The 25,803-nt window shown below is 48.8% G+C and overlaps 1 protein-coding gene across 1 annotated transcript in view; it reads left to right on the top strand.

The window, feature by feature from the left end:
* The window catches only part of SNAPC4 (small nuclear RNA activating complex polypeptide 4), a 42,933-nt gene that overhangs the window by 1,281 nt on the left and 15,849 nt on the right, over positions 1-25,803 (top strand). Inside the window, exons 2-17 of the mRNA XM_015414178.1 lie at positions 692-729; positions 2,007-2,177; positions 7,489-7,614; positions 8,442-8,520; positions 8,731-8,812; positions 9,367-9,471; positions 10,335-10,407; positions 11,137-11,301; positions 11,855-12,002; positions 13,897-14,003; positions 15,074-15,168; positions 15,509-15,603; positions 17,023-17,108; positions 21,631-21,999; positions 23,747-23,839; positions 24,671-24,893. Of these exons, the coding sequence (XP_015269664.1) occupies positions 692-729; positions 2,007-2,177; positions 7,489-7,614; positions 8,442-8,520; positions 8,731-8,812; positions 9,367-9,471; positions 10,335-10,407; positions 11,137-11,301; positions 11,855-12,002; positions 13,897-14,003; positions 15,074-15,168; positions 15,509-15,603; positions 17,023-17,108; positions 21,631-21,999; positions 23,747-23,839; positions 24,671-24,893 (2,055 nt within the window). The remainder of the gene's footprint in view (positions 1-691; positions 730-2,006; positions 2,178-7,488; positions 7,615-8,441; positions 8,521-8,730; positions 8,813-9,366; positions 9,472-10,334; positions 10,408-11,136; positions 11,302-11,854; positions 12,003-13,896; positions 14,004-15,073; positions 15,169-15,508; positions 15,604-17,022; positions 17,109-21,630; positions 22,000-23,746; positions 23,840-24,670; positions 24,894-25,803) is intronic.

Raw genomic sequence — 25,803 nt, forward strand, 5'->3', positions numbered from 1 at the left:
CAGGCGGGTCGCGGCGGGGGTGGCTGGTCCGGACGGAAGCGCTGCGGCCGCGGCCAGGGCCGGATTTAGACTCGCTGAGGCCCTGAGCTATACAAAACCCAGAGGCCCCCCTACTGTTTTAAAATTACATCAGCTGGTCTCAGAAAAATTTAAAATATATGCGCCTTTTTAATATTTGAAACCATTTTTTTATATTGTGTTTCTATTCGAGGCCCCAGCAGATTGCGAGGCCCTAAACTGGAGCTGCGGTGGCTCAAGTGGTTAAGACGCTGAACTGCAGGCTGTGGAAGGTCGGTAGTTCAGCAGTTTGAGACTCGGGTGCTGCATGACGGAGTGAGCTCCCATCTCTAGCTCCAGCTCCTGCCAACCTAGCAGTTCGAAAGCAAGAAATTGGGAAGGTAACAGTGTTCCGTGCGCCTTGGTGTTTAGTCATGCCGGCCACATGACCACGGAAACGTCTTCGGACAGCGCTGGCTCTTTGGCTTGGAAACGGTTAGAGTCGGACTCGACTAGCTTTCAAGCGAGGGAACCTTTACCTTTAAGCTGTAGTTTATTTAGCTTATGCGTAAATCCGGCACTGGCTGCGGCCCTTCTTTGTCTTCCGAGTCGGCGGCGGGTGTGTGTGTGTGTGTGTCTCCTGAGGATTTACAGTCGCTTACCTGTTATCTGTGTAACCTTCTTATCCCGGCAGAGGACGATGAAGAGGATTCAGACGCTTCCTTTGCTTCAGTAAGTAAGCAGTCGGAGGGGGGAGAAGGCCACGGAGTCGCGTGGGCAGACCCTCCTTCCTGGTGCAGGCTTGGCGGCTGCAGGCCCAGATGGCCTCCCGCAAGGGGGTCTCTGGCGTGTCTGCATCCTGCTTCGCTGGCCTTTCTGAACCCTCTGATGCGGCTCTCTCTCGAGGCTCACACCTCTGAGGAGAACGCCTGGTGCTGCTGGAGCCTCAGTTTCCCAAAGAGGGCTGAGTAGGAATGGCCATGGACTGCATTTTTGCAGTTCGGTTCATGGTCTGTGGCTGAACCATACCACAAACCTATACTAACCGAGAGGTGGGTTCACAAACAAAACCAGTTAGTGACCCCTGCTTTCTGCTCCCTGCTGCTTTTCATGGCAGTGGAAAGCAGTGATTTAAATGGCTCCCATGGACTGCCACTCAGCTGTTTGGTTTAAATGGCTCAGAGCTGAACCCAAGAAAGCTCCTTTAAACAGTTGAAACATGCAAAGCAATTAGATCCAGTTTTTCACTTTGCATAACTTAAAACATCATCATGTTACATGTTAATTTGCTGTTATGTCCCTGTCTATAAGTTAGAACCTCATCTACCATTCCAGTGTATTTGAACAAGTGTGCCTTGCACACGAAAGTTCATACCTTGAATAAGCCTTTGTTGGTCTTAAAGGAGCCACTGGATTCTAAATTTGTTCATACAGAGCAGTGTTTCTGATCTAAGCAGCTGACCATCCAAGAGCAGCTTGCTCCCACTGGTCGGCTGTTTTGGCAGCTTTTGCAGGGAGCAGGGGTTAAAAGCTCTGCTTTTTGCTTCCTATGAACTTCCACGAACTGCCTTAAAAGTTTGTGGAGGTTTGTGGCCGGGCAGTAGTTTGCAAACCATGAACTGACCATGAACAAAGGCTTGCGAGCCGGTTCATGCCCGTCCCTAAAGTGGAAGCAAACCTGTGCATACATTTCTCTTGGCTGTTGTGGAAGCAGGAGGTGGTTCATGGCACTGTGCAGAGTAGCATGAGCGAAAATCATGGGGTTGGAGGTTTCTTGAATGGGATGAGAGGCCAGGCATTTTAAGCTTTCTTGTGCCTGGGGATGACCAAAGGGGCTGATGGCTATTGAGGAAGGTGGAACATGGAAAGCAGTTAGGGAGGGGCACACCAGTAGCATTCTCCACTCACTCTGCTGAGATACTTGTTGTATTCCTTGCCTGTTTAAATAAGTGGTGTCGTGCCCCCCCCCCCCCCCCCCCCCATTTTCTCCTCATGTCTTCTTGGATCAGGAGGAGAGCCCAGATGGGAGGAAAGGCAGTTCGGATGAGGACTGTGAGAGAGAGCTTCACCTCCCTGAAACTCCAGAGACCTGCCTGCAAATGAACCTGGTCTATCAGGAAGTTATCGAGGAGAAGATCAAGGAGGTCAACATTCTGCTTTCCCAAAACAAAGAACAGCAGGTGAGCAAAGTTGAACCTGCTTTAATAATCTGTTGAAGTGTTTTAGTTGCTGGGAAGGGGAGAGGTGTACTGGAGAAAGCAGTGCTTGAATGCACCAGAGATACAAGGAGAATTTCAAGTTGGGAGCAGGAAGCACAGATGTGCTTTTGCCCCTTCTGTTAACTGTATCAAAAGGTTCTGTTGGTGACCACAAAGTGAACTGCAGTTATCAGGCGAGGGTGTTGGGCGTGTGATCCTTCTGCCCGTTTTTCTTGTACATTTGGATTTTAAAATGTAGAGTTCAAGTAGAATGTAGGAAAATAAGATCTGGGTTTTCCACCAGTAAAGGAAGATATCATTGAATGGGCTACACCTCCTGTTTGCCCTGCAGGTGGGGCATCTGCAAGTTAATTACAAAGACTTAGATATCTGGCTGGAGGCCCAACTGCTCCTTCCTTCAATGCTTCCTGCAGGTTAGGCCTACGTTCTTGGTTGCTTCTACTTGGCTGTCACTTTTAAATGCCAGAACATCTCAACCTTCTGCAGCCTTGTGGAGTCTGTAGACAGAGACCAGCAGTAGTCTGCTGTGCTGGTGGAGGCTGTTCTTTTGCAGAGGTTTCTTGCCCTGCTTTTGAAGCTGCTGCTGAGTCAGTGATGCCGCTCCACCTGAGGCTGCATTCAGGGTGGTTCCAATCCTGGGGTCTGGTTGTGCTACTCTTGGTCACAGAATGGGATGTTCACAGGGTCCTCTAGGTGCTACTGTGGGACCCATTTGAACCTCACAGGCGCACCCCTCTGTGAATTCTGACTTTCAAGAGAGCATTTCTCAGGGCCTTGTCTGCTGGGAAGGAGTTCTGCATTTTCCAAAGGGGACCTGTTGCTCCAAGAACCAATCTGGTGAATTTTTAATGTCAGGGAGTTTAGTGGTTAGGCCACTCCTGAAAAAGCTATCCTTAGATCCTAGTGATCTGGCCGACTCCTGCCCAGTGTCGAACTTACCGTTCCTAGGAAAGGTAGTTGAGAGGGCAGTAACGGTGCAGCTCCAGGCTTTCTTGGATGAAACGACAACCTTGGATCCCTTCCAGTCCGGGTTCCGCCCTGGCCATGGGGTGGAGATGGCTTTGGTCGCTCTCATGGATGGTCTCTGCAGGCAGCTGGATCAAGCCAGGTCAGTGCTGCTGACGTTGCTTGACTAATCAGAAGCGTCTGACATGGTTCATTATGACCCTTTGACCCACAGCCTCACCGGCATGGGGATTCGGGGGACAGCCTTACAGTGGTTTACCTCCCTTCTCCAAGGTCGAGTACGGGGGTGGCGCTAGGGGAGAGGGCTTCATCACAGTACCCATTGGTATGTGGAGTTCCTCAGGGGCTATCCTCACCCCAATCTTATTTAACATCTTTATGCACCCCTTGCCCAGCTGGCGTGGGATCATGGGCTGGGTTGTCACCAGTGCGTGGATATGACACCCAGCTCTGTCTGCTGATGAGCAGCTGGCCAGGTGCCGCCCCAGGAAACCTGGCCAGGGGTTTGGAGGCCGTGGGTGATTGGTTAAAACAGAGCAGGCTGCAATTAAATCCAGCAAAGACGGAGGTCCTGTGGCTGGGGGGGGGGGAGCTGGGACGGGTTGTCAACTCTCCTCTTGATGGGGTGCCGTTGACAGCTGCACCATCTGTCAAGACTTTGGGACTCAGGAGCAAGCAATCCTAGATGCCTCCCTTTCAGTGGAGGCCCAGGTCACTAAAGGGATTAAGCCTGCATTTTACCATCTTCACCAAGTTAAACGGTTGGCCCTGTACCTGTCACCCTCCGATCTGGCTATGGCGATCCATGCCATGGTCATCTCTAGGCTAGATTACCGTATCTTGCTCTACGTAGGGAATTAAGGTTGATCTGGAAAATGCAACTGGTCCGGAATGCAGCCGCGAGAGTTTTGACTGTAGCCAAGAGGCTACAGTTAGTTCTGGCCCCTCCCCCCTTGCTTCCCTTCTGTATTTGTTGTTTATTGCCCCTTCTTGTGAATTTTTATGCCATCTTAAATTTTATAGTAACTGCCTTTTTTATTTTTGTATTTATTGTTTTTTTAAAAAATGTTTTTAATTGTATATGTATAAATTGTCACCCGCTCTGAGCCAGTTCTGGGGAGAGCGGGTTGTAAATCAAATAAATAAATAAAAGGGTTTTTTCTTCATGTCTCATGTTTTAGTAGCTTGGCACATACTAGGGATCTATCTTCAGCCAGATAATAAAGTCTTTGTGATTCATTTGCACATGCCCTGGTTTTGGAGGCCTAAGCCATTCGACGATACACTGGATCCGATTTTTGGGTTGGGGATACATGTGGATCTGATGACTATGGATATAGTCCCATGGTCTGTCCACTTTGCCCTGAAGGTCCAGCAGACCATACCTACCCTGTGTAGACGGTGAGCGTATTTATGCTCGCCCGCGAAGTCAAATGGACCCTAGTCGGCTTCAGGAAGCTCTGCTGATCCAATGCCCCCTGGGACCTCATTAGATGAGCTGGTGGAGGACTGGGATAACCAGCTCTCTGAAGCCATTGACGAGATTGCCTCCCAGCGCCCTTTGCACCCCTGCACCAAAGCAGCACCGCTGTATACCATGGAGCTGCGGAGGACAAAGTGGGAGCTAAGACAGCTAGAGCAAAGGTGACGGCGTGCTCGTGACAAAGTGTCACAAACATTGTATAGGATGTTTATGAAGGCCTATGGCAGTGAAGGCTACAAAAAAGGATTTCTGTGCGGCCTCCATTGTGTCTGCAAGCTCGTGCCCAGCCCAGTTGTTTAGAGTTATTCGGTCTATTACGACTCTGCCACAGGGCAGACTAAATAGTAGGGAATTGGCTATTGGCCGTGAGGCATTTGCGAACTATTTTGCAGATAAGATCGTGACTCTCCGTCACAATTGAGACAGTAAAGGAACTGGAAGCCCCCTGTCCATCTTCTGGTCCAATATTGGACCACTTTGATCGACTCTCCTGGGAGGAAGTTGACAGGATCCTGGCAGCAGTGAGGCCCACTACCTGCCTCCTTGACCCAGGCCCTTCCTGGCTAGTGAAATCTTGTGGGGGGGAGAGCATTTGAGCTCCTCTGGGAGAAATGATCAACTTGTCCCTTTCTACTGGGACTTTCCCAGAAGCTTTGAAGGAGGAGGTGGTGGTTCGGCCACTCTTGAAAGCCATCACTGGACCTGACGGTCCTGACCATCCACCACCCAGTATTGAATTTACCATTCCTGGGCAAGGTGCTTGAGAGAGCGGTGGCCTTCCTGGATGACACTTCCATCCTTGACTCCTTCCAGTCCGGCTTCTGCCCTGGCCACGGGATGGAGACGACTCTGGTTTCCCTCACAAATGACCTCCGTAGACATCTGGACCGAGTTGTTATTAGACCTAACAGCAGTGTTTGACATGGTTGACGACGATCGTATGACCCATCGCCTCACCAACATTAGGAGTTCAGGGGACTGCCTTGAAATGGTTTTCCTCCTTTCTCCATGGTCAGGGACAGAGGGTGGCACTTGGTGAGAGGGTCTCCCTGCAGTACCCACTAGAATGTGGAGTGCTGCAGGGGGCGATCCTCTCGCCATTGTTATTTAACATCTATATGCGCCCCCTCGCCCAGTTAGTCTGAAATTATGGCCTGGGCTGTCACCAGTATGCTGACAACACCCAGCTCTGTCTGTTAATGGACAGCCATCCGTCTTCTGCTCCCGGAAAGCTGGCTGAGGCGTTGGAAGCTGTGGCTGGATGGTTGCAGCAGGGTCGATTGAAGTTAAATCCATTGAATCCTGTACCTGGGTAAAGAGGGCACAGATGTGGGCACCAGGCTCCCTACACTGGAAGGGGGCACCTTTGGTGCCAGCCCAGGCAGTGAGGAGCCTGGGAGTAACTCTGGGTGCCTCTCTGCCCATGGAGGCCCAGGTTGCCGCAGTTGCCAGATCTGCATTCCTCCATCTTAGGCCGATCAGGCTACTGAAGGCCCCCCCCCCCCCCGGGACTTAGCTACAGTGACTCATGCAGTGGTCCCTTCCAGGCTTGATTACTGCAACCTTGTCCACATGTTTGTTCACCCCCTCAAAGAACACTAACAGGTTAGTGAGACATTACAGAAACCGGTCTGTATTAATGGGTCGGAGCTTTCACCGGTAGCTATATCAGTCAATTGGTTTATTATAGTCAAAGACTGAACAAATAACATTTCATAACTAATCTATAATACGTCCAAATGTAACCAAATATCAAAATATGGCGTTCAAAGCAGACACAGCTTAAAACCTGGATATACAAATTCCAATACCAAATCTAAAATTTTAGACCTAAAATTAATAAAATGATTAGATATTTTTGTTTAGCAGCTTTTTCCGGAGTCTTATAGCTTGAATAGTAAATGTTGCCACTTTTAAAGAAATTTCTTGGTCCATATAAGCTAAAAGCTTATCTAAATAAAATCTGGAATCCCTCCCTGGGAACTGGCTACAAATCAGTGATATATAGACCGAATATTCTGATAAAGTTTACACTTGAGTAGTACATGTTCCCTTGTCTCTATCTTACTCTCCCCGCAGATACAGTCTTTCATCATATGGCCGCTTTTTGTATCGGCCCTGTGTAACCACTGAGGGCAGCATATCCACTCTCATAAGAGTAAATGCTCTTCTATAGTCAGCTTTATCGAGATTCTGAAGGTATGGCATCATTACAACTTGATTTAATTTCTCCATGCCTGGAAGATAGGATTTAATCTGCAATAGGTCATGCTGTCTCTCAATATCCAAAATTCTTTGTTTTAAAAACAGTTTGATGAAACTATAGTCCATCTGCGTCAAAAAGTGTTTAGAGAGACCATCAAAACCCAATTTGAGCTCTGTTTCTTTAACCCAAAATTGTGTTGTGGAGACTGGGCTTTACAACCTCACTGAACAATTTATACGCTCCTTGGGATATTTACAGGCCAAATCAGTTATAAGGCAATATAATCTTGCCGCGCCATGGCCTTATTGCTAATGGACCTGGCATTGCGCAACATCCGTGTCAAAGAGGGGTCTATCCTCCTAGCCCTCACTTTTTGTGCCATTAGTGCCAGGAAATGGGAGTGGTGGGCTTGCCACTGAAGATGGACACAGTTCTTCAAAAACTGCAGCCCAGCCAAGTGAGCAAGCAGCAGCTTGTCTAGCAGGGGTTAATTTGTGTGTGATTTTCCCTTTGGGGTGTAGTTGGAGTGGGTGACCTTCAAGTGTTCTCTGATTCTCTTCCAAGCCGGCTTTTGATGTGCCGTGTTGATGTTCTCTTCCCTTTTTTGTCCATGGTAGGAAAAGCTCACCAGGGAGCTTGCTGGGCCCAGAGTGGCAAAGACCAGTGATGGAAAGGCCATGCCAGCAAATGTGTTCCTGGGCCATTTCATGAAGCCATATTTCAAGGATCAGACGTCAGGAATCGTAAGTATAAGTGGTGGGATACAGGCCGGCGTGGAGCTGTTGCCTCGAGAGCTGGGCATCGTCCTTGGCTTGCAGCCTGCTTGTTTGCATCAGGATTAGGAAGACGCTTTTCAGGCAGGCTCTAATTGCCCCCAGGTGCTATTTCCTTAGCCCCCCTGGCCAGTGCTGATTTTGGCTCTTCCAGACTCTGGATCCGTGGCTGCCACTAAGCTATCAGTGAATGTCTGATTACAAACAGGCACACTTAAAGAGGTGGGGATCATTTTGTGGCCGGAATGGTCCCCCAGAGCTGAGAACTGTGATGGAGTCGAATTGTGTGGTTTAAGAACATAAGAACATAAGAGACACCAATGTTGGATCAGGCCAAAGGCCCATCCAGTCCAACACTCTGTGTCACACAGTGGCCAGAAATACCAGTGTCATCAGGAGGTCCAGCAGTGGGGCCAGGACATTAGAAGCCCTCCCCCTGTTGACCCCCCCCCCCCAAGCACCAAGAAGACAGAGCATCACTTGCCCCAGAGCCCCTAGCTATACCTTGTGGCTAATAGCCACTGATGGACCTCTGCTCCATATGCTTATCTCATTCCCTTTTGAAGCCGTCCATGCTTGTAGCACCCACCACTTCCTGTGGCAGTGAATTCCATGTGTGAATCACTCTTTGGGTGAAGAAGTACTTCCTTTTATCCGTTCTAACCCGACCGCTCTGCAGTTTCATGGAGTGCCCACGAGTTCTTGGATTGTGAGAAAGGGAGAAAAGTACCTCTTTCTTTACCTGCTCTTTCCCATGCATGTGGTTTGTCTGATTCTTTCCCCCACCCCACTCCCAGGGTCCTCCTGCCAACAGCGATGCCCGAGAAAAAGCGATGCGAGGCATAAAACCTTTTGAGGATCTGATCACTACAAAATGTAAGGGGGGCTCTGGGGTTCTCAGCAGTTCAGTTGGTGAGGGGTGGGCCCTTGCGTGGTGGAGCACGCAGGGACCAAGTTCCTTTGGGACTGCTAATGGACAGTGGTCTTCCTGAAAGCCTCCAGTTGCACCTTAACTGGGGCTTCCCCACTGGAAGGGGTGCTTGACCGGGTGACTTCTGTAAGCCATCCCTGTTCTTTCTTCCCCAGGGAAGAGCCGAGAGAAGCTGTTGCTCCATCAGTCTGTGGTCAGTGATCATTTGCAGCATCTCCTTCAACCAAAACTTTTGAAGTAAGTATGGATCCTGCCAAAACGTTCTCAGTTTAGGAATCAGGAGAGGAGTCACACCAATTGTGTCCAAATCTTGGAAGACTTTCCCTTCTAGACTGTGCACCTGGCTTATTGGTCTAAGGCAAAAGGGAGTCAGTGCCCTTCCCTGAAGAGCCAGCTGTCTGACACTGTGGAGAGAACAGGAACGAGGGAGGAGATGGACAACAGCAGCAAGGAATAGACGCCTGAGAATAAAGGGGCCCAGATGTGCCCTTTGGGGCTGTGCTCCCCCACTGAGCTGTGGCCCTTTTGCCATTCCAAAAGTGTCCAGAGTCCAGGGGAACCCCTCAGTTGGGTGGCACTGTCCCTGGCCTAAGACCTCTTCCACCCTGTCCGGCAGGTTCACCGAGGGCTCTTAGTGCAGAGCTCTGGAGGCCAGGCAGTGCTGCCTTCCTGGCCCTCAGCAAATCTCTGCAGTGCCGCAAGCCGCTGCCTGGAGTTTGGGACTGTGGGAGTGAGCGGAATCTGCTCTCTTGTTTGCGCCTGGAGTTGTTCACAGCGATGTTTCTGCACAGGGTTGAGTATCTGACTGACAAGCTGGCAAGATCCCGGGATGAGATGGAAAAGCAGATCTTGACAAAGCAAATCCAAGAAGTCGAGCGTGAAATGAACAACATCGAGTAAGCAGGAATGGCCTTTGCTCAGAGGAAGCACGTGGGAGCTGAGGGGCTGTGCTTGTGCTTTTCCAAAAAAACCAAGCTGTTTCTGGCGGTGCTTGATCCCGCAAGGTTTACAGCCCTTTGACTGCTGAACAGGCCGTGAAATGGCAGCTGGGAGAATGCAGTGGCCGTCTAACTGTTGGGCAGCTACCTCAGTTCCAACCCTTAGTGTGCCCCAGTCAGGCCAGGGACCTCCGAGCATGTAAGCGAAGCCCTGGAGAGTCATTGTCAGCTGTTCCTTCCCATTCCCCACTGAGCCGGCCCCCAGGAGGGCATGTTGGACATGGCTCCAAGTACCCAACGTTTCTTTCTAACTGGGGACCAGTATTTGACGTTTCAAGGCAATGGGGTGCATTGAGCTTTGTCTCTTGGCGCTGTTCAAGGAAGAAGGCTAATAATCTGTAGCTGTTCACATCGGCAGTAATGCTGGTTGCAAGTGGATTAGAGTCTTGAGTGAAGCTCCGTGGTAATGTTACCATGTAGTTTTTGAAAGCAAAGGTCCAATGAAACCCAGTTCCTTGAAATTTTCCAGCCTTAAAGGCTGTCTTGGTGATAATTTGGCTATATAAGTGATATATTTCAGTGCTAAGGGTTCATTAAAAACAGACATACATTTTTTAAAAGCAGGTCTTTGCAATTGTGATCTGTCATTTCATGAAAACCACCACTTACTCTTCATAGCCCGTTTGTGGTGTCCTGTTTAGCTCTGCTTTTGTGCCATTTCTGCATTCAGAAGAAGACTGTTAGAATAGTGGTTTGGTGCAAGAGCATCATGCTCCCCCAAGAGATGTAACTCTGCCCTCTCCTCCTCCCACCCTTTCTAGACAGCTGCCAGAGGAGGTTTTGCTGGGAAACAGACTCGATAAGCATGACTGGGACAAGATTGCCAATGTCAACGTGAGTAGCCCAGGAGGTGGCGGTCTTGCCCGGACCTCCTCTGTGGAAAGGGGGGAACACATGCGAGTCCTCCTTGCTCGTGGTTGTTCTGGGTATTTATTTATTTATTTATTTTATTTTATTTTATTACATTTATATCCCGCCCTCCCCGCACGCGGGCTCAGGGCGGCTTACAGTACACAGGTGTAATACTACACCATAGTTACACAATAAAGCACGCAGTGCAATAAAGTACAGTTAAAACATTTAAAACATTATCAGACGACTAAAATACAATGGGCAACTCCCAAGGATCCAGCGCGATTAAAACACTCCCTCCCTATTGCACATCCTATTAAGTTAAGAAAAAGAGGGGGGGGGATAGTATGACCCCGATGTTCAATGGCCAATCAGCCTAACCTGGCGGTACTACTCTGCAGGCCCTGATTGGTGGTAGTGGTAGCGGCGGCAGCTCCTATTCAAAAGCCTGGTGGAAGAGCTCCGTCTTACAGGCCCTGCGGAACTGTAACAGGTCCCGCAGGGCCTTGATCTCCTCTGGGAGCTCTTCTTCCTACTTCTTTGTCCTTTTTGTTCTAGTTATGTTCAAAGACCATGCAGAGCTTTGTCAGCAGCTGTTGCCTAGGCCATGGAGAAAAGGTATGCCGGACCCTGGCCATGTAGGGTATGGAGAGAGGGAGAGAGAGAGCAAATGCTTTTTCCCTCGCTTCACCCTCTCTGATGTGCTTCTAGTTTGAAGGAATGCGCAGTGCAAAAGAGCTGCAGAAATACTGGCAGAATTCTGAACATCCCAGCATCAACAAGACAGAGTGGAGTGAGGAAGAGATCGAGAAACTCAAAGGAATTGCTGCCAGACACAAGTGCCTCAACTGGGACACGATCGCCCAGGAGCTGGGGGTAAGGGCGTGGCTGAGGCGGAATCACTTGGCTGGGCGCTTGGAAGCTGACGTGGCCGTTGGGAAAAGGCGGGCTGCTCAGTTTAAGAGGATTTCCAGCACAAAGGTCTCTTGGGCTGCGGCAGAACGGCGAGGTTTGAGCCCAGTGGCGCCTGAGAGACCAGCAAGAGCTTCAGGGTCTCGGCTTGCGAGAGTCAAGTTCCCACTGTCGGGCCTCTGATGAAAGGAGCTTTGACTTAACATTGCTGGTCTCTAAGGTTTTGCCGGACTCTCATCTAAATATAAAGGGCCGCGTGGAGTGTGGACATGCTTCGGCAGCTACTGCTGACTGTGTGACTGGAGCTACGCTGTGGCAGCAGTTTGGGGGATGGCTTTGCCTCCTGCAGCCAGCAGCCATTTTATTAAAATTCCAAAGGCAGCCACTGGCCCAAAAAGGTTGGTTGTGCTACAGCAAAGCTCGGTCTGCATAGATGCCGTGTGTTCGGTTGATGTCTCTTGCACCACCCTGCTGTCACCTGAACAGCTGTCTCTTCGGCCACCTCCCTCCTCCACAGACGCAGCGAACTGCCTTCCAGTGCCTGCAGAAGTTTCAGGTGAACAACAAAGAATTCAGGCGGAGTGAGTGGGCCCCAGAAGAGGACCGGATGCTCTCGCAGCTGGTGCAAGAAATGCGGGTGGGGAACCACATCCCATACCGGAAAAGTAAGCTGCCCCTGCCCCCAAGAGGTTCCGTTTAGTACCATTGCAGCACACACGCCCCTTCCCAAATCCCAACCTCTGTGTTTGTACTTGTATCCTTCCCTTTTATGCTCTCAGGGTCTAGAAGGAGCTCTCTTCCTGGCCTCTGTGTTGAAGACTTTTCAGCTTCTTTAGGGGTCCCTTCCCTGTGGCGTGTGGCTTGTCCTGCTTGAGTCGTCTGGTTCAGCTGCCTGATGCCGTGTCCCCACGGGGTCCTCTCCAGTTGCAGGGCATGTGGGTGCCTCAAGAGCCTGTCTGGTTCTTGAGGCTTAAATCTCTTTGTTCCTTAAAGTCATATTAAGGTGGCTGATATTGGTGAGGGTTTGGTCCTTTAAAAAAAAGAAAAAGTAAGCCCCCCTTCCTGATCACACCCAAGGGTAGGTGTGGTTCCGAGTTGTGCTTCCAGCAGCCGCAACCAGTGGTAAAAATATGAAGGCCTCGGTGGGGGGGGAATGAAATGTTTGGGGAAAGAATATGTTTTTTTTTTTAAAAAAAATTCTGATAAACTTGGGGGACCACTGAGAAAACCCCTCCTGTGGAATATTTTCTCTTTTAGAATTACTAAAATGTTTCTCAAGGCAGGGCTCGGCAAGTCCCAGGCGCCCAGTTGCTATGACACCTAGAAGTTTCACTGCCTTACCTGGTATTGTTGTGTCTCTCAGTGAGAAATGAAAAACTTATTTATCATTTCACATGACAATATATCTTGTTGTATAGCATAAAAATGAAGGTCTCTTGGTTGGTTGCTTGTTTCTTTACCTGTTCACCATGCAGTGGTGGTGGATGAATTGATTTCTTCAACAGTTGCTTTCTATACTGGCTCCAGCATTCAATTAAAAGTAGCTTTTAAAGCAATAATAGAATTATCAAAAATAAAGGAGAAGTTGGGCTAGCTAGTTAGTTTAGGTTTTTGCTGCAGCGTTGGCAGCTAGGGCTATCCCTGTATTTATTTATGTGCCACAGTTTTGTCACTGCTACAATAAAATTATGAGAAACTGAAGAGGCTAGGGTTACTACAAATAATTAGAACAACTGGTAATTAATATATGAAACTGAAAACTGAAAGGCTCCAATTTTGGAGCTGGAGTTTACATCCAAAGAAGATTTGTCGAGGCCTTTCTTAAGACAAAGTTTTTCACTCTTGAAAGCATGAAAAAATTGAGTACTTTTTAAGTGGAAAAATTGGGGAACTTGGGGGAGCACTATGGTTTACTACAGAATTTCTTTTCTACCGTCAACTTTTTTTCTACCGTCAACCTCTAAGATGGCAAAAAGATACATGTCCTGTGGTAGCATAGGGTGGAGCAATTTGTAGCTCTTAAGTATTGGGTATATGTACAGTTTTGTGTGTGGAAAACAAAGCTATTTATACTGTGAAATTCCATAAATATGCTGATAGTACTGTTTTTACATACTAAGTTATAAATGATTCAAATAATGTTACAAATAACGTTGTTAAATCAGTAAGTAGTAGTAGAATTTATTACCATTGCTAGACCAGCCACATATATATAGTTATAATAGTAGGTTAAATCAGTAAAAGAGGTTTAAGTTTAATAGGCAATTTTGTTTTCGCGGGGGGGGGGGGGGGGGTGGGGTTGCGTGGCTTCAGAATCTCCAGAAAGGTTGCCTCTCTGGTCAGTGCTGGAGTGGGGAAGACACAAGCCCTTGGGCGGTGGCTTGAGGGTTGACCTTTGAAGCGGAGGTTCACAAGGGAGCGAGTTGTGCTCGGGTCATTTGCACGTAAAGGGCTGGCTCTGCAGGCATTGTGCTGTTCGAGCTGCACTTGGCACTTGTGTGTGGGAAGAGTCTCCCGGGCCAGGAAACGAGTGAGTTGAACGTTCTCTGTAATCCACAGTTGCCTACTACATGGAAGGGAGGGATTCTGCCCAGCTGATCTATCGGTGGACCAAGCGACTGGATCCCAGCTTGAGGCACGGATCCTGGACCCCAGAGGAAGATGCTGTAAGGAAGGGCTGTTTACTGCTGCTGTTGACTAGTTGTAGGATAGTCTGCTTTCCGGGGCAGATTGTGGGGAACCGGGTTGGGCTGGGCCGAGAGGCGGGAGTCAGGTCCGGTCCAAGGTCATTGCCAGGAGAGTCAGAGCGATAGCCGAATCGTAAGTCCGAGAGAGGGGCCAGGAAGCCAGGAATCCGAACACGAGTGGGGTCTGAGAACAGGAGCCGAAGTGGATGCGAGGTTCGCACGGAGGCGACTCATGGCTTCCATAGAGAGCCCAGTCCCAAGTGGGAGCGATATAGGCCTCCGGCTCTGCTTCCCTTGGCGGCGGCCCCTCTCCTGCTCGCACTCAGGACTTGGTGCTCGCCTTCCCTGCCAGCGTGCGTATTGGCAGTGGGTGGCTAACTCCTTGTGGAGCCGTTCCCTCAGCCGAACCACCCACGGAGGTGAGTCAGGTGGGCTTCCCGGTTGCATCTGTACCTCCTCAGCTGCTGCAGGGGCGGGGGCTACAGGCTTGGGCACTGGCGGCAGCACACTGTCAACTCCCAAGTAGTCAACGGGACTGGCTTCTGGCTCTGACAATGCCGGTGCCTCTGGCTGTGCTACCAACTCAGGTGGGGGCCCGGTGTGGTTGTTGTCGCCCTTGACAGGAAGACCTGTCTGGGCCTAGTGCCCTGTTTCCAAGTGGGAAGCCTACAGTCTTGCCAGCCAGCACTCTGGCATCTTCCCACACCTCCCTCCATCACTTCTGCCACCCCGAGCCCTGGTCCGGAGGAGCCTGCAGGACATGAACAAATATGCGGCTCCAAGCTTGAGTGCAGGAGAGAATCCTGGCCATTGGACCTGGGGTGGGTGCCAGCCGAAGGGGTGGATCTAATGCCAGGGAGCGGAACAGAGAAAGCTCCTTGGGGATACGTGTAACCGTGTGAGACCCGGCATTCCGGAGGTGTTTGGGGTGATGCTTCCTTTTTTCTTCCTGCCACCATTTGCTTGCAGGGTGGGGGGCAGCGATGAGCCTGGGGCCAGTGACAGTGGGATGATTGTAACCTGCCTGTGCTTCTGTGTTGCTTCCTCAGCTGCTGCTGAAGGCGGTTGCAAAATATGGGGAGCGGGACTGGTATAAGATCCGAATGGCGGTCCCGGGGAGGAACGACATTCAGTGCCGAGACAGGTCAGTCTCTCTGTTCTGCATCTGCTCTTGGAGGACTATTTAGGTGATGGGAATTCATGGCAGGTCAGGCACTCTTGCTGAGATTTCTCTGGCCTCTCGTGTCCTTGGGGGGGGGGGCTGAGTACCCTACAAGGAAATCTGTGGATAATGAAAGGGAATGAAACAATAGCAAGGTGATAGACAATTCAGGGGATCTGCAGGCGGGAATAGCAGAGGCTTGGAACTGATGGCGAGACGGAGTTGCATGAAGGAGCCAGGAGACCTTCTGGGGGGGCCTCTGCCCTCCACGGTCACGGTGCCCTCTTCCTTCTCTTTCCCCACCACCAACCTCTCCTTGCAGGTACTTGCATGCTCTGCACTATGATATAAAGAAGGGCAAATGGAGCGAGGAAGAAGAGAAGAAGTTGATTGAACTAACAGAAAAGTACGGCGTGGGTAAGGCAGACGAGTGAGCGGGCCTCTTTTTGCAGCCGGCGGTTTGAAAAATGGCTGCCCTGCATGGGTCTGTCCTCGAAGCTGACCCCAAACCTGCAGCTGGCCTCTTTGGTGGGGCTGGCAGATGGGACTGAGTCACTCCCGGCCGTGGCCTCTCTGCTGGCTGCTGATCAGTTTCCGAGTCCAATTCCAGATATCGGTGCTCACCTCAAAAGCTCCCTCTTCCTGCGTGTCTTCGTGCAGCAGCTTCATTCTTCCCAGCGAGGTCTCCCCCCCCCCCCAAATCTAAGGGATGTTTGACCACAGCCCAGATTCCAGCTTTTCGGTGGCTGCCTTTGGAAGAGGCCAGGGGGGCTCCTGCTCTCCCAGCTTTTGGGGTAGGCTGTAAGACAGAGAGCTCCGTGGGCATATCCTGAGCACAGCAGGCACACCCTTTGGAGGCGGGGGTGGGGGTTGGAGGTGCTTGGACTTTATGTGTTTTATCCGATTGTTTCTATACTGTCATAACCCAGCTTGGGTCCTGAGACGCTCGAGGGAAAGGTGGGTGTATATGAACTGTACAAATAAAAAGAACCTTTGGTTTGGTCACACAGAATGTGGTCTGCCCGGGACCATTTTCCTCTCTCTCGGCATTTTCCCTATGGCTGTCTTATCCCAGTTTGGTGTAGTGGTTAAGTGTGTGGACTCTAATCTGGGAGAACCTGGTTTGATTCCCCACTCCTCCACTTGCACCTGCTGATGTGACCTTGGGTCAGTCACAAGCTCTGGCACAGCTGTCCTTGAAAAAGAGCAGTTTCTGCCAGAGCTCTCTCAGCCCCACCTACCTCACAGGGTGTCTGTTGTGGGGAGGGGAAGGGGAAGGAATTTGTAAGCCGCTCTGAGACTCCAAGTGAAGGCTCCTCTTCCTCCTCCTCTTCCTCCTCCTCTTCCTCCTCCTCTTCCTCCTCCTCTTCCTCCTCCTCTTCCTCCTCCTCTTCCTCCTCCTCTTCCTCCTCCTCTTCCTCCTCCTCTTCCTCCTCCTCTTCCTCTTCCTCCTCCTGCTGCTGCTGCTGCTGCTGCTGTGTTTTGAGGAGGGGGAGGTTTTCCTTTGGTTGCGCTCCCCCACCGTCTGTTTCCCCCACGTGAGCCTGCAAAAGGGTTCCTGCACCACCCATTCCCCTTGCTGGAGAGTGGCTGAGGGGGCAGTTCCTCCCCTCAGACTCTGGAAGCAGGTGTGACTCACCTTCTGTTCCTGCCTGCCTGACTTCTTGTTCTGCCTTGGACTAGAGCGCAGATTGAGAAGCCTGTGGAGGAACCCTCTTGGCAGTTTTTTGTGGCCTTCTCACACACACACACACACTTCGAATTTTTCTTTCGCCAAGGTGTAGACTACACATAATTGGCCATTTATTCTGAGTCCTAACAACTTCCTCTCTTTAGGTCACTGGGCAAAAATTGCTTTGGAGTTGCCCCACCGCTCCAGGTCCCAGTGCCTCAGCAAGTGGAAAATCCTCCTGGGCTATCGGGTACGTTAAGTTGCTGTGAGTGTTTTCCCCTCTGAAGGATTTGAGCAGCCGTTTGGAGGAGGTGTGCTGGGTTGAGCCTGGGACATGAATGGCGAGGGATTGGCCTGCTCTGTTGGGACGAGTGCCTGAGGAGTGGGGGCTGTCAGGCCTGCGTGCCGAAATGTCGGAAGGGTGGTCTTACATCCTCCCGTTTCCAGTGTGAGAGTGCAGGATGCTCAAGGCTGTGCTCCATACTTTAGACATAATTTTTTTACTATACTAGTTTTATTTGGGGCCTATTATATATTTTTTATTCTTTGCCACTATATTTCACTTGCTTTATTCAAGTTGTTATTTTTTGTTTTCTAACTTCACTGGTAGTGTTAGCTTCTTCCCCACCCCCTTATGTCCTTACCACCCTTTGGTTAAGTACACAAGGGAGTGTGCTTTGCCACACACCCCAACTCCCTCACTGGGTTTCTGAATGTTTTGATTTCTGATATGTCAGTTTTGTGTTCACTGATGTTGTCACATAGGGAACAACACATTGTCCAGTGTACATAGCGGAAGAGCATTGTTGGCACCTGATGGCATAGTGGATGATGCGTAAAGGGATGAGTCTAGGATGGTGTAGCTGATGTTGCTGGATCCTATAATAGTCTCACCTGAGCATATGTGGGGATGCTCACCTCGCAGTCTAATGATGCCTTCATTATTTCCACTGGGGGAAGCTCTTCCGCTTTCATTCTTTCCGCTGGGGTCCCCATTGGATCTGTCCTTGGCCCTGTTCCCTCTGCACACAGTTGTTGGGGGACCACATTAATCCCCCTGATTTCCCAGTCCCATCAGTGTGTCACAGCCATCGCTGCCTGTCTGAGGCCCCTCCCCTTTCCTCCCAAGCCTTCACCTGTTCATACCCTTTCTATATCCATCCATCCACTCACCGTCCTCTCTACTGATAAAGCATGAAGCCTCGCCTTTAGTTCCCATGCTCAGTCTGTTGCCAGCTTATGCCACTGCTTCCTTAACAAGATTGCCAAAATACACCCCTTCCTGTCTGCTGTCTTTGTCAGCCTCCAATTCATGACCTGGCCATTTTTTTATTTTATTTTTTGCCCTGCGCAGTGCCTCCTTGGTCTTCTGCTCTCACGCTTGAGCTCCTTTGCTTCCATCTGATGCTCTGCAGGTAGATTCAGTCACGTGTCCTGTTCTAGTCACATGAAGTCTCTCGTCAAAGCCCTGCACGAGCTTCCTGCCAGCTCCTGCTTCAATACAAACTCTGTAAACCCCCCCCCTCCTTATGTCCTGGTACTACTCCGCCTGTGACCTTTGCTCTCCGGCCCTCTTCTGTCTAAAGCTCAGGCAACGCCCACCTTTCTCCCTTGCTGCCCCTTAGAACTGCTTTTAGAGCACCTGCCTGAAGCCACCTCCGAGCCAAAGACATCACAGAAAAGGAGGGGGAAGCCCCCAACTTTCCCCATCCCCTCACATATTGAAACTAAGCACCTGGTAAATATTGATTCCCTCTGGAGTAAAAGAATAGTTTAAGATGTTGTTTAACTAAAGAAATATTGCGGGATCTATGGGTTGTCCATTTAAGATTATATTGAAAAGTAATCCCTAGGTATTTGAAGTTTTTAACCTGGGCAATCTCAGTTTTCCCTACTGTCCACTTCGTAGGCTTCCAATGTTTATAGAACACTAGAACTTTGAATTTTGAGTAATTAATGACCAAAGAGTTATCAGTACAAAATTTATGAAAAGCATGCAAATATCTGAGAAGTCCAACCCTGGTACAAGAAAGGATTGTAGTGTCGTCCGCATAGAGTAGAAGGGGGATCTTTTGAGATCCCAATTTAGGAAGGGTGGCCATTAACATGTTCCAGCCTTAGCGGAAGATCATTCAAAAACAGATTAAAGAGGAGTGGGGCCAGTATGCAGCCTTTTTTTTTTTTTTACTCCTTTTAAAGTTGGTATTGTAGCCGTTAGATGACCAGATTCCGAGAATTTAACTTGAGACTGTAGATGAATAGAGCTTTGTGATTAAAAATCATAGTCGAGGATCAATGTTCAAAGTTCCAAGCTTTCTCCAAAGCAATCTGGAAACTGAATCGAATGCACCTTTTAAATCGATGAAGGCTTCATACAGTTTTTTTAGTACCCGATTTCATACATGTATCGGCCAGAAAAGTTAAAAGAAAGCAGTGGTCTACAATGGAGTTACCTTTCAAGAAGCCAATTTGTTCAGGACTAATTATCTGCTGGGACTGTATCCATGTTCTTAGCAGTCTTTCTAGGAATTTGGCATATAACTTGCCAATTATAGATAAAAGAGTGATTGGCTTGTAACTTTCTGGGCAATTAGGATTTCATTGATAGAGTTCAACAATGACTGGGGAATCCTTCCAGATTGATTAATTAAAGTGAATTGATTGGCTAGTGGTAAGGACCACCAATGAGGGTGTTTGCAAAGAACTTCTGCCGGGATCCCATTGGGACCCGGAGCCTTACCTGGTTTCAGTTCTGAGATCAATTCAATCACTTCATCCGCAGTTACTGGAGGCCAGTTGGGTGCAGTGTTCCCTCTAAGCTGAGTTATAGTAAGCTAGCTCACAGTCTTGTAGCCTCCGGCTCACACAGTTTTGTCTTGGCTCAGGAAGGATGGCTCCAGAGCAAACTAATTTATGCGGTGGCCAAATGGCTCGCTCACAACTTTAATGCCAGGAGCTCACAAAGTAGAATTTTTGCTCACGAGACTCCACAGCTTAGAGGGAACATTGGTTGGGTGTGTCTCCTGGGATAGTGTTGTTGGTGTCAAAAGAGATATTATCAGGGGCATCAAAAATTGTACTGTAATAATCAATCCAAGTTTGAGGGGGGATGTTAGGATAGGAGGGCATTACGCTATTGTTCATATAAGAAGATACAACTTGCCAAAAAGATTTATTGTTATTGGATTTTAATGCTTGGAATAGTTCAGACCATTTCCTATCATAGAACAGCCTATTTTTATTAAGGATAAAATCATGATAAAGGTTATTTTGATCATGGTAGTTATTTAATTTATCATAGTTGTTCGAACTGCGGAATTCTTTATATGCAGACCGAACCTGCCTTTTAACTGATCGAACCAAATTCCTTAATTTCACATTTCAAAAATGATGCTTATAGTGCAACCTGGTTGGCGTATATTGATTAAAAAAATCAGTCAAATCGGCTTTTTCTTAGAATATTTTTATTCACTGGATAAAATCTCTATTTTCCAGATTATCAAACAGAGACTGTTTGACCTTGAATTTTCCAGATTTTGTCCTGCACAATTTTGTATATTCAGGCTCAGTTGAATCTTCCAATTCAGTATGACCAGATGGCCCATTATTTCCATAACTTAGTTCAGCCTTCACACTGTACTAATTACCAAATGCTAAGAACAAGCAAGAAGAATTTTCTATCATCATGACCTGCTTTTGAGCTTTCTAAAAGCATCTGGTGGGTCATTAGAAACTGAATGTTGGATGCAACTGACCTTTTGTTTAATACAGTAAGGCAATTCTTGTGTTCTTAACAGCACAGCATGATTCTTTGAGGTTTCATGTCATGGTAGACCATTCTTGCTTCTCTGACCACCATCACCTGACATAAAACTTATAAAGAGAACAGGGATATAACTTGTTCCTTGGGAAAAGCACTGGGAGCGGATTCAGTTTACTTGGTATGTTTAGAACCACACTGATGGATTATAGCTTGAACACTGATACACATGTGGGGACAGAATGTCGAACAACAAACAGAGACTGTTTGACCTTGAACTTCAAATGTTATGTCCTGCACAATTTTGTATATTCTCTCAGGCTGAGTTGAATCTTCCAATTCAGTATGGCCAGATGGCCCATTATTTCCATAACTTAGTTCAGCCGTCTAAATGTTTTCCCCTCAAAAGTGCTCTTAGGTCGGTTTCATAGAATTCCCCTACATGAAAGGTTATGTTCATGCCCTTTAAAATCTGTAGATTCAATATATCATGTTATTTTCGACTGTCAATTTCACTCAGGCTTATGCAAAGAATTGCTGTCATCTTTATTTCCTCTTAATTATAGTTCTAATAAGGAAAAAGCTATTCAGTATCTTCTAAAGGATGTTAATCCTGATATCACAGCTATAATGGCCAAGTTTCTTGCCGAAGCAGCCAAAGTTAGATCTATGCTCCTAAAGGAATGATTTGTTCGCTATGCTTTTAAATTTTCATGCTGTGTTATTGTATATCTATGTATTTTACTATTATGCCATTAAAGGTATTTGACTTTGACTTCACTGAAACTAAGCCTAAGCACATTTAACTAACCATTCGCGGCATGCTTAATTCCTGCCTCTCCCTTGGCTAAAAGTTTATTATAGCTAACTCCTCAGAGGAGGGATCTGACTATTTGTAATCTGTAAAATGCCATGCACTGTGGCATTGTAATAGTAAAGTTAAGCCTTGTTTGAAAGCAAAAGAGCTGCAGGTGCCCATAGAAGTCATTTGTGTATTCTTTTGTGTTTACAGAAGAACAAGCGGAGGAAGCAGAGGAATAACCTTGACCAGGAGTGGCGACCAGAGTCCAGCAGTGAGGATTCAGACCTGGCCCTGAAGGAGGACGGTGCTGAGGAGGAGGAGTCCCCCAAGCCTGAAGCCTGGAGAGTGCCCAGCTTAGACTTGTGGATCCCTGCAAGGCAGAATCCGTCCAGCATTCCTGGGGAGCTGGCCTCTGTGACTGTGCTTTCAAAGGGCCTTGATGTGAACAGAAAGCTGAGGCCGATCCGTGGTAAACTTCTTGTTGCAGAAAAGGACCAAGCTCCTGAAGGTCTTGAGTCCAGGACATCTCCATCGGTTAATATTCAGGCAGAGGAGGAATTGGCTGTGGAAGATACCAGAGTACGTCCTGGCAGCTAGGGCTGTCCCACATGGGGGCTGTGGCTCAGTGGCAGAGCCTCTGCTTGGCATGCAGAAGGTCCCAGTTTCAATCCCCGGCAGCATCTCCAGTTAAAAAGGACCAGGCAGTGGGTGACGGGAAAGACCTCTGCCTGAGACCCTGGAGAGCTGTAAAGAGGGGCCGTGGCTCAGTGGAAGAGCCTCTGCTTGGCATGCAGAAGGTCCCAGTTTCAATCCCCACCATCTCCAGCTAAAAGGACCAGGCTGCAGGGGATGTGAAAAACCGCTGCCTGAGACCTTGGAGAGCCGCTGCCAGTCTGAGTAGACTTTGATGGACCCAGGGTCTGATTCAGTATAAGGCAGCTTCATCTGTGTCTCTCTCACTAGCCAGCCTTTTGCCCTGCAGGGCAAACAAACGGGCTGTAGTAGGCAAGGCCTTCCCCTGATGTTGCCTCCTAGCTCTGGTATTCAGAGGTTCACTGCTCCTGAATAGCAGGGTTCCTTTGCTTACTGTGGCTAGTAGCCACTGAGGGGTCCACCCTTAATGAATATCTAATACCTTTTAAAGTCACCTATACTCATGGTTGTGACTACATCCACTGGGAGTGAGTGCCACACTTTCACTGAGTAATGAAGTACTTTCTTTGTTTTTCCTGAATCTGTTGCCCATCGATTTTGTTGAGTGCCTTGATTTCTAATACTCTGGGAGAGAGAGAAAAAGCTCTCTATCCACCATGCCTAGTTATATAAACCTTGACCCCCCCCCCCTAAATTTGTACTACTACAGTATTCTATATTTAAAAGCCCCAAGCTTGTAGCCTTTCCTTGTTGGAAAGATGCTTCGGCCCCTTAACTCACTTGGTGGTCCTCTTCTGCATTTCCAGCTCTGCTCTATCTTTTTTAAAAATGCAATGACTAGAATGTTATTTCAAGTGAGGCCTCAGCATAGACCTCTGTAGAGACATCAGTACATGGGCAGTTTTATTTTCAGTCTCTTTCCTAATAATCCCCATCATGGTGTTTACCTTTTTCACCACTGCTGCACATTCAGTTGACATTTTTATTAAGCTGTCCACTACAACCTCAGGATCCCTTTCCCTCTCAGTTGTGAGCCATTCAGACGCCATCAGTGATGGGGGATTTTTTGTTTTGGTGTACACTTGAATTTCGTTAGCTGTGTTGTTGCCCACTCCCCCAGTTTAGAGAGAGCCTTCTGGCGCTTTCACACTCCACCTTGGTTTTTACCACCCAGAATACTTTGGCATCACACACAAACCTGGCCACTGCACTACTCGCCCCCAATTGCAGATCACTTTTGAAAAAATTAAGCCACACAGGTCCCAATACTGATTCTCCATGGTGAGAACTATCCATTGATTCCTGCTTTGTATTGTTGAACCAATTTTGAATCCATAAGAAGACCTCCCCCCTTTATCCCGTGACTAAGCGGAGGTACCCTGTCAGAAGCCTTCTGGAATTCAACTTACCCACAACAAGCCTTCTGAACCTTCTCCTTGGACTCCTTTACAGAAGCTGTGCTGCCTTTCCCCTCTTTTTTGTCAGGTTTTCCATGCGCCACAAATTACCACAATAAGCCTTGGTAGGCTTCTGAAACATTTTCATGACTTGCAAACAGGCTGACAGGATTTGTGTGTTGGGTGCCATGTTCTTTCCTAAATGTCTGTTTTCACTTAAATGGGTGTGGGCTAAAATCCCATTTGCTTGATGAGCATTTTGTTTTTTCCTGCAGATTTCCAGAAGCAAAAAGGACTCATGGAGGGTTTCTTTGGCCTATGTGAAATGTGTCTTGCGGAGAAACAGCTATGACTTGCAGAGGAGAAATGTAGGTACCTTTCTTAGGCTCTCTTGTGTATGTCTCTTGGAAGGAAATGAAATGGCACAAGCTGTTCTCTTGGGTGCATGTGATTGGTTTAGAGGTGTTCAGTCTGGGCTGGCTTCGGAGCACTGGGAAGCCAGGATCGAGCACAGGCTTAGCCTCTGAACTGTTGAAATGAGTGTTAATGGGACGGAATGGGGGTGGTATTGGTGCTTGGTTTTTTAATCTGTATGTCTAATGGTGATGTGCGGCCTCATCCGTCGATACCTAAATCCATGAATCAGGGCTAAACAGTTGTTGAGCAGATTTTTCTGCAAAGTTGGGGGACTCCCCAGGTTTGCAGAAAAATCTGACAAGTAAAAACAAACATGGAAGGTTTAAAATCCCCCTCCCTCGAATTTTTTTAAAAAAGCATCTGCACATGCACATGCAGAAACACAACTTGGCCAGTTCAGCTGATGGCGGCCATTGCTGCAGGAAGCCATTGCAGACCCAGCTGCTGTGGTGGAGCACGCCAGGAGCCTCTCCGTGGCTGCCGGGGCGGAGCATTCTGAAAGCCGCTGCCGTCGGCACTGGGACTAAGGGGGCTGGTGGGGCCTGGAGCTGCGATGGGGGGGTAGGGGTGGGCTTCTCCCCTGCAGGTGTAGCGGGCCTCCCCCTTGTTTTGCTCTAATGTTGCCGTTGCCTGTCTTGAGACTTTGGGTGAAGCAGGATGGAAGTTCAAGTACATGTCTGGATTTTTCAGTGGGCTCTGGGTAAAGCAAGTTTTAATTCTGCTCAGTAGCCTGGGATAGTTTCTGCATCTAAGTTAATATTCCTCTTTTGCATTACATACAGAGAGAGAAACACAGAAAGAGGCGCTTTGCTTCTGCTTCACAGAGGAGGGGCCTTGGGAGAGATTTGGTCCCCCCAGCCAGGGAGCCTGCCAGAGGCCAGAGAGACGGGATGTGGAAGATGACGCTCTACCGGCGGCTTTTGATGGCGGTGTCCCCCTGGGCTGGGAGCAGGGTGCAGGCCTGGGCCCAGCGGGTCAAGAGCGAAGCGTCCCACAAGTCCAAAGGTACCTGGCAGCCCCGGAGGCCAAGAGCAGTTTTATAGAGTTCACCTTTTCCCTTCTGAGGAAGAAAGTGATGATTTTATTTACTTGTTGGCCACACTTTTTTTCTCCCCTTCTTTCCTCAAAGGAGATCCGGGCAGTTTTGTAGTAACTGGCCCAAGTTAACCTGGAGGGTGTGATGGTAGGCCAGGGGCAGGCACCAGAATGTCTCTCATTGGAGGCCCTCTCTCACAGTCATGCTGATTAGAACAATCAGGTGGCCTAAAAGCATTCAGCCGCTGCCTACAGGTTTAAAGGTGGGATTTACAGGGCCGGTTTTGCAAGGAGGATTTTGCAGCAAACTCCTGTCTCCCCATTGCCAGCCCACCCACCTCCCATCTCCGCCTGGCAGAGATAATCTGCCTTGCCCCTTGCTCTCCCGGGCCTCTTTAAAAACAGTGTGGCAAGCCAAGACTTGTGTGCCAGTTTCCAAGCTCATGTGAGGGGAAGGACTCTTGAAAGAGGTTGAGAAGGCTTGTTGGGGATGCACAACTTCCCATATTGCTTTTGAAGAGGGAGCAAAGAGGCGTAAGGAGCATTTCCTCTCTCCCCTCTGCAGAGCCACTGCTGCCTCTGCCTCTAGTGTTGGGGGGGGGGGATCTGAGGCTGTCTTCTGTACATGGGGCTTACCTGATCAGTTAGATTCGCTGGGCACCTTAGAGTACATTTCAGGCTCATTCCTGCCAGTCCACCGTTCCTGACCCAGAGCACTAGATCTTGCTTTCCCGACAGAAGAGGTCAGGGAATGCCTGAGCCAAGTCCCAGCTGTGCCCCTTCTTTGGCCTCCTCCTCCCCCCAGCACACCCTCCAAAGAGTCCCTGAAATCCTTTCAGCCTGTTCCATATGTCTGCTCCAATGTAGCAATAAATGCAGT

This window comes from Gekko japonicus, unplaced genomic scaffold, assembly GCF_001447785.1.
Source record: "Gekko japonicus isolate JY-2015 unplaced genomic scaffold, Gekko_japonicus_V1.1 scaffold9, whole genome shotgun sequence".
NCBI classification, from domain to species: Eukaryota; Metazoa; Chordata; class Lepidosauria; order Squamata; family Gekkonidae; genus Gekko; species Gekko japonicus.